This window comes from Myotis nattereri (genome assembly GCF_964212035.1).
Source record: "Myotis nattereri genome assembly, chromosome: 16".
Lineage (NCBI taxonomy): Eukaryota > Metazoa > Chordata > Mammalia > Chiroptera > Vespertilionidae > Myotis > Myotis nattereri.
Genome location: NC_138091.1, coordinates 33,850,390 through 33,858,151, shown reverse-complemented (window position 1 = coordinate 33,858,151; position 7,762 = coordinate 33,850,390). Strand labels below are relative to the sequence as shown.

General features: G+C 62.4%; 1 protein-coding gene across 1 annotated transcript; it reads left to right on the top strand.

The window, feature by feature from the left end:
* Positions 1–1,614: 1,614 nt before the first annotated feature.
* On the top strand, positions 1,615–7,377 carry LHX1 (LIM homeobox 1). Its single transcript, XM_081108778.1, has 5 exons — positions 1,615–2,586; positions 4,457–4,683; positions 4,781–5,058; positions 6,395–6,560; positions 6,882–7,377. The coding sequence occupies exons 1-5, from the start codon at positions 2,417–2,419 to the stop codon at positions 7,259–7,261; spliced, it is 1,221 nt and encodes a 406-aa protein (XP_080964904.1). The 5' UTR covers positions 1,615–2,416; the 3' UTR covers positions 7,262–7,377.
* The last annotated feature ends 385 nt before the right edge of the window (positions 7,378–7,762 follow it).

Here is a 7,762-nt window from a genome sequence, read left to right as displayed (position 1 = left end):
CCGCCCCCGTGGAAGGTGGTCCCGCGTTTATACTCTGAGCGGGGAATTGGAGAGGTAGTAGGGCTCCCTGAGAGGGAACTCGGAGGGTGTGAACTGTCGGCGGTTGTCTGGGAAAGTTGAGGCCAGCCCGAGGCCTGGAAGAGGGGAGGACCGGTAGCTAGGCTCACCCTGCCCGGGCGCTGCACACCCCAATCCACGGCAGCCTCTAAGTGGTGGTGCCCCAGGGACGGCCCCCTTCCCACCGACACCCCCACCCCCACACGCCCCTGTAGCCCTGCGGTTTCCCCGCCTCGTCGCTTGTTTTTATGTGTAAAAGGTGTCTCCGGATCACAGCTTTCTCACAACAACTCGTCCGGGTTGCAACTCTTCACCCAAGGCGTTTCCCCACCCACTCCTGTCCCCTCCCGGGCGCCGTGCCTCCGGTCTCCCCCGCCCCCATCAGGAAACCGCCGGAATCAACTTTACAAGACAGCGCCGCGGGAAACAAGACACCCAGATCTCCCAGCGGCCGGGACCCCGTGGACTTCGGCTGGATTGGGGGAGGGGGAACAGGAGGAAGGACCGGAGGAGGGAAATTCTGCTGCCAAGGGCCCTCCCTTCACCACTCCCCCAAAGACGCGCACTGCGGTCGGGCCAAACTTCTAGGCCAAGATTGCACGAAGAAAGCGGGGGGGGGGGGGAAAGGCCAACACTCAATGAATTACACTAGGGCCGCCGGGGCTCCCAGACCCAGTTGCACTCCAGTCTTCAACCAGGTTTGATCTTGGAATACGTCCACCCTCCAGCAGAACTGTTCCGCCTGACCTACTCCCGCGTCCCCACCGAAACCGAGGCCTTACCGGAGCAGGAGGGGGCCGGGGCACCTTGCAGCCCGCCGCGCTCACCGCGCCGGGCCGCCGATGCGGCCGCCACTGATCCTCTAAACGCGGTCTCCCCCGCACTCTCTCCGGCCTGGGGATGCAGGATGGTTTACAGAGGGACCGCGAGCCGCTGATTGGTCGCAGGCCGCGGTGACGTCGGCGGGCGCTGCATTAAGGCGAGGGGGCTTCTAGAGCTCAGCCAACAGCCAGGAGCAGTGACCCAGCCGCCGGAGCCGGGGAGAGACGCGCCGGGACGGCGGACTGAGCCAGGAGACCAGGGACAGAGGGACGCTTGTCCAGGGAGAGCCAGCCACGCACCGCGGCCCGGGCGGCGACAGCGGTGGCCGGTGCCGAGCTGTTCCGGCCGCGCAGAACTAGCCGCTGCAACCAGGACGTTTTAAAAAGCGCTCTAAGCTACTCCCCCTCTTCCCGACTCCTCCCGCTGCAAAAGAAAAAAAAAAAAAGGAAAGAGGCTAGAAAGGAAACCCAGATTTGCCACCACAACGAAAAAAAGAGGGGACAAGAAAAAGAAAAAGTCGAGCGACTGTGGGGTTGGACGCCGGCAGCCGGAGCGTGGGCCAGCGATGCGGGGCTGCGTGCCCAGGCGGCCGCGAATTGTGACTGGAGCCACGATGCACCGCCAGGCGCGGTGAGGAGCCGGCCGAACCACCTCCCGACGGAGTCCGGGCGCTGGGAGGGCGGTCCCGAGAACGCGGAGGCCGCCAGGCGGGCCCTGGGCCGAGGTGACGGGGCTGGGGCGGTGGGAAGCTAGCGAGCGCGCCCGGCGGCGTCCTCCCGGAGTGGTCCCCCTCCTTTCTCGATTGACACAAACACTTCTCCAAAAGGGGAGAGACCTGAGCAACAACAACAACAGTCAACTACGAGATCTTCCTCCTGCCCTCCCCTCCGCCCCTCCTCCCGCGGTCTGCCCCCGCCCCCTCCCCCGGCCCACCCCGGGCGCCCAGCACGTCCCGACCCCGCTGTGCGATGCCTGCAGTTTAGGATCCAAAGCTTCTCTACTCGTTTCGTTCTTTTCTTTTATAAAAAGAGGAGGGGAAGTCCCGGTGGCGGGCAGCCGGGCACACACACAGCCCGCCCTCGCACCCCGACAAAAGCAGATGCACCTTGACTTCTGACAGCTCTACCTCAAGCCCGTGAGAACTCCCTGCAAATAGCTCGTCGCGTGCGTCGCCCTCTTGCTTCCCCGTTTTATTTATTTAATTCGTTACCCTCGCCGTCTCGGTGACCTTCACTCCTCCGAGGGTTCTGGGCAGAAGAGTCGCTTTCGCACCCGCCGGAGACTCTTATCCTCACCCCAGGAGCGGTGGTGGCACTGCTGGGCCCGCGGCCTTGGGACGCCCAGGCTGCACACCACCGAGGCGCCCCGTTTGCCTCGTCCCCCCCCCCCCCATTTTGATTTCCTGGTGCGGATTTCGGCTGGCACCGCCGTGTGTGTCTCCTCTTTTTGGAGGGACTGGGGAGCTCCTTTCGGGAGTCAACCCCTCTGCTCTACCTGCTCTTCTCTCTCCGGGCCTCACCCGACTAAACCAAAGACCATGGTGCACTGTGCCGGCTGCAAAAGGCCCATCCTGGACCGCTTCCTCTTGAACGTGCTGGACAGGGCCTGGCACGTCAAGTGCGTCCAGTGCTGTGAATGTAAATGCAACCTGACCGAGAAGTGCTTCTCCCGGGAAGGCAAGCTCTACTGCAAGAACGACTTCTTCCGGTGAGTACTTCCCTCGCGGGCCGCTGCCGCTCCCTTTCCGCGGGCCCTTCGGGGCCAGCCACGGATCAGGGGTCAGCGTGGTTGCGTTAGGGGACTGCCTTTGGAGAGGGCAGCCAAGTCCCGCAGGCGCCCGCCTCTTCGCCAGCTGGCGCGCTGGGCTCCCGGGACGCGTCCCTGCTTGCATCCTGGAAATTGTGGGTCGCGGCTTAGCTGCACGTGCCCAGGAAAAAAGGGTCTGAGCCCGCCTCGGCCCAGAAGCCCCTCCGAGCGTGGAGGAAGGCAGTGCTGCCTCAGGCGTGGTAGCCCTGGCTGCTCTCCTTCCCAGTGCGCGGAGCTCTCCAGCAGCTGCATTCTCCCGGCCTCCTGGGTTGCTTGCCCTCCGGGCTCAGCTATGAAGCCCCGTCTAGCTCTACGCCGCCGCGGCTAGAGGTCTCCAAGAGGTCTTGGCGGGAACCGCGGAGCTTTTTGCACCGGGTGCCACAGCCGCTTGCCCAGGCATCGGCAGGAAGTAGCCCCTATCCTACACATCCCCGGGCGTTCCCGAAACCCCGACCAGCCTCCCGGCGCTTGCCTCGGCAAACTGCCTCGCCGCCACTGTGAAACGCGCAGAGGCTGCCGCCTCCCTGAAGATCGTTTCCCCTGCTCACCCCGCTGCCTGGGGTTGGCGGGAGGTTTGGCCTCCGCCCTACGCGGACTTTGGCTCTGGGGCGGGGGATCCACTCGGAGCTCTCCCAAGCACTGCCCATCACCCCGCCACCTCCTTGCGGAAACTTGGGGGGAAAGCCACGAATTCTCCCGACGCCCCTGCAATTAGCATTTTAATCGTATTCTCTGAAATTCACTGTTTGGGTCACCAAATCCACACAAACGCACAAGTCAACAGAGAACTGGAGCGAATTCGAATTGTCATTCCCCGTGCGGTGCTGGAAGCCTCCCAGTTTCCTGGGCTGACTAGGTCTCTATTTTCTTCGGAGTCTGTAGTGACAGATCAAACTGGGAGAGGGGAGTGGGTGGGAGTTCAAGCCACCTGTCCCCAGTACCACCCCAGGACGCGTGGCTCCGGTTACGGGAGACTGCAGCAAAGCGCGGTGCAGGCTGGTATTGCCAGGAGAAGCCCAGGCTGAAGCTCTGAGCCTCGGCAGGCCATGCCCTCTTTCCCTGGCGCTGGCTGGAACCCAGCGGGGGAGCCGCGCACCGTGCCAGTGGGCCCCAGAGGCCTGGCCCTCCCGCAAAGCGCGTCCCGGTGTCTAAAGCCAAGCCGCGGCTCTAGCTTGCGCCAACCTGCCTGTCTTTGGGCTTGAACGTGGCTGCGGTCCAGCTGCGGCCGTCTGGGCTCTCCCAGGCTGTTTGTTCACCTGCAGCGGGACTGGACCTCGCCAACCCCTCCACCCCCCTCCCCCCGCCAGTGCGCGGGTCCTTTAACGGTGAAGGAGAAAGGGCGCTAGAAGAAAATCGGCGCTAGGGTGGCGTTTATAAGGCACTCTAATTAGAATTTGACTGTTTTCTGAATCTAATCGGAAAATAAGTGCCTCCCTCCCCCTTCCCTTCTCCGCCTTGCCGCCTTCTCTCTCGGGCAGCGCTTTTTTCCTCGGGGACACATCGGGCATGAGGCTAGGAGTGGGGGCAGTTTGGGCTCCGCGCTCTCACTCTAACGAAATGGATCTCCTCCCGGACTTTTCGTGGTGCCCGCGCTCTCTTCTGCTTTCTTGCCTACTTGATCGGCATTCTGTCTTTCTTACTTTTTTGCTGTCTCTCTTTTTTCATTTCCCCCTTCCTTTTCGCCTTCCTCCATTTTCCACTTATTTATTTCTCCCTGTCTTTTCCCCTACCTCTGTGTTCTCTGCCCCTTTCCCCCCACCCCCCCTTGCAGGTGTTTCGGTACAAAATGTGCAGGCTGCGCGCAGGGCATCTCCCCTAGCGACCTGGTGCGGAGAGCGCGGAGCAAAGTGTTTCACCTCAACTGCTTCACCTGCATGATGTGTAACAAGCAGCTCTCCACCGGCGAGGAGCTCTACATCATCGACGAGAACAAGTTCGTCTGCAAAGAGGATTACCTAAGCAACAGCAGCGTCGCCAAAGAGAACAGCCTGCACTCGGGTGAGGCCCAATTCCCCGCGCACCCTGGGCGGGCAGGTCCTGGGCGAGGAAGGTCGGCCAAGGCCACTGCTCACACCTGTCCCTCCCTTCTCTCCAGCCACCACGGGCAGTGACCCCAGTTTGTCTCCGGACTCCCAAGACCCCTCGCAGGACGACGCCAAGGACTCGGAGAGCGCCAACGTGTCGGACAAGGAAGGGGGCAGCAATGAGAATGACGACCAGAACCTGGGCGCCAAGCGGCGAGGGCCACGAACCACCATTAAAGCCAAGCAGCTGGAGACGCTGAAGGCTGCCTTTGCCGCGACGCCCAAGCCCACGCGCCACATACGCGAGCAGCTGGCTCAGGAGACGGGCCTCAACATGCGCGTCATTCAGGTCAGGGTCCACTCGGTTCCCACAGATCCACAGGACTCCTCCAGGCCAGCTCGCAGGAGCGGAGGCCGGCCTTGGGGTGAGGAGAAGCCCAGACACACCCTTACCCCTTTGGACATTTGAAGCTCTGCCCAATGTTTAGAACGACTGGAAACCCCTAGGTCTCCTCTTCCTGGGGATCATGGTGGCCGAGGGTGGAGGGAAAGGGAGCTAGGGAGCTCCGCAGGAGTTTGGAGGAAGGGACATGGTGGGACACTTGGTGAGAGTTGGGACACTTTTTCTCTGCGCCACCTACCCCTGTTCCGAAGGAGCCCAGAGGTCACTGTGCATGTGGAACTTAATGGATCCTCTGGCTTCTGCACAAGGAGATCTCCCTCTACATACCTAACCCCAACTTTGTGGGTCTCTTGCCCTAGTTAGACAAGTCCCAAAGCAGAGGCTTCCCCTCTGGAGAGAGTGGGGCATCCTGGTTAGAAGGTGAGATGGTCAGTCTCCGGGGAGTCAGCCCTACCTCATGGGCCCAGGTAGGATGGGGAGGGAGGTGGCCATCTGGGCAGCTGTGCGGGTGTTGTAAGCATCTGAGATTGCACGTGCTTCGGGTGGAGGCTCTGGCCCAAGTTCAGTTGTCCCGGTCATGTGCCTGGATGCTCTTCCAGGGTGTGCGTGGATGCGCCTGGGAGGCTGAGGGTGCACACACGTATGCAAGCTGCCCGGGGGGATCCAGCATCTGGGAGGTTGTGCCAAAGTGCACGCACGTGAATGGTAGGCTGCATGTCTGTGTCACTATGAGTGAGCGGCTGCGGATAACTATCTTTGGCAGTGGAAGATTGTGCGTGGGTGTGGAAAGGATATTGTGCGATTTGGTGTCACTGTCGTTGGGAGATTGAGTGTCAACAGGAGGCTGTTTAGTTCTCTGTCTGCTATCATGTGGAGGAGGGAGCTGCCAGGGACCGTGGAGGAAAACTGTGTGTCTGACACTACTTGGGGAGGCTGAGTGTGTGCATAGCCCCGGAGAAGCTGTAACTATGACATTGTGACTTAGAAACAACTCCAACTGCCTCACGTTGGGCAGGGCAGCTTGCCCAGGTCCTCTGGGCGGGAATCCTGTTCACCGTTGGCTCAGGGGCCGCCCAGCGCTGCCCTACTCAGAGGACCCCACCCCCAACACCATACACAACACGCGCGTATATGCGCACGCACACACACACACACACACACACACACACACGCACACACGGAGCTCTGAGAGCTAGGCTGTGGAGTGTAGGGGCCGGCGGGGCGGCTAACCTGAAATGGGAGTGGGGTTTTGTGGCTTCACCCCGTGGCATGTGTGCTTCAGGTCTGGTTCCAGAACCGACGCTCCAAGGAACGGAGGATGAAGCAGCTGAGCGCGCTGGGCGCCCGGCGCCACGCCTTCTTCCGCAGTCCGCGCCGAATGCGGCCGCTCGTGGACCGTCTGGAGCCGGGCGAGCTCCTCCCCAACGGGCCCTTCTCCTTCTACGGAGGTGGGTGCACTGCCCCGGGCAAGGCTCGGCTAGGCCCGGGTTGGCTTCGTTGGAAGCGGGTGGCAGCGCGGGAGGCGCTTCTCAGGCCACAGATCAGAGGAGAGATGGGGGAGGCTGGGCATTAAATGAGGGGGGAGGTGGAATCCCGGAGCCTGAATGAGGCGGGTGGGCAGTTAGCGAGCAGCTCCAGTGTGTGCACCCAGCCTCCTCCCAGCTCCCAGCCTGGAAGGGAGCCCCCAGCCGGCTGGCTAGGGTGCCTCCCTGCCCTTTATCCCACCCCACCCTGGGACCCCGCCCTGACCTCTTCCCCCTGCTCCGCAGATTACCAGAGCGAGTACTACGGGCCCGGAGGCAACTACGACTTCTTCCCGCAAGGCCCCCCGTCCTCGCAGGCTCAGACACCCGTGGACCTACCTTTCGTGCCATCGTCCGGGCCGTCCGGGACGCCCCTGGGCGGCTTGGAGCACCCGCTGCCGGGCCACCACCCGTCGAGTGAGGCGCAGCGGTTCACCGACATCCTGGCGCATCCCCCGGGGGACTCGCCCAGTCCCGAGCCCAGCCTGCCCGGGCCTCTGCACTCCATGTCGGCTGAGGTCTTCGGGCCGAGCCCGCCCTTCTCGTCGCTATCGGTCAACGGCGGGGCGAGCTATGGCAACCACCTGTCTCACCCTCCCGAAATGAACGAGGCGGCCGTGTGGTAGCCGGGTCTCGCGCGGTCCGCGGAGTTCGTGGTTGTACAGAAATGAACTTTTATTTAAAAAATAGAAAAAAGAAAAAAAATCATAAAAATCAAGTCACACCCCCACACACACACTCCCACCACTTTCCTCCAGCCTCGGGGACCATTTTCCGTCTGGGGAGACTGGATGGGAAAGGGAAACATGACATAGGATTGAAATCTGCCTGGAGGTAGGACTGGGATCCGCGAGCTGGCTGGCCCGGTGCAGGACTGGGCTTCCTAAGGGAAACACAGACCTCTCCTCGCCTCCCACCTGGACCCGACTCCGTGGACAGACAGCGCGGGCGTGCGAGTCTGGCCGGTGGGCGGCACAGGAACGACCGCGGCGGCCTCCGGGGTGCACAGCTCAGTGGTGACGCCAGGAGGGAGGCTGCGCCCACACAGCCCGGCTCGGGCTTTGGAGGAGAGCGGTCCTCGGGTGCTCCCAGGCCAGCCCAGGAGGCTCTGGCTGTGGGGAACCTAA

What these genes read in the sequence shown, in the direction of transcription:
- LHX1 (XM_081108778.1), top strand. Translation starts at nt 2,417, where the DNA reads ATGGTGCACTGTGCCGGCTGCAAAAGGCCCATCCTGGACCGCTTCCTC. An exon ending in TGCAAGAACGACTTCTTCCG is followed by an intron (nt 2,587 to 4,456) that starts GTGAGTACTTCC and finishes CCCCCCTTGCAG; the next exon opens with GTGTTTCGGTACAAAATGTG. An exon ending in GCCCTTCTCCTTCTACGGAG is followed by an intron (nt 6,561 to 6,881) that starts GTGGGTGCACTG and finishes CCTGCTCCGCAG; the next exon opens with ATTACCAGAGCGAGTACTAC.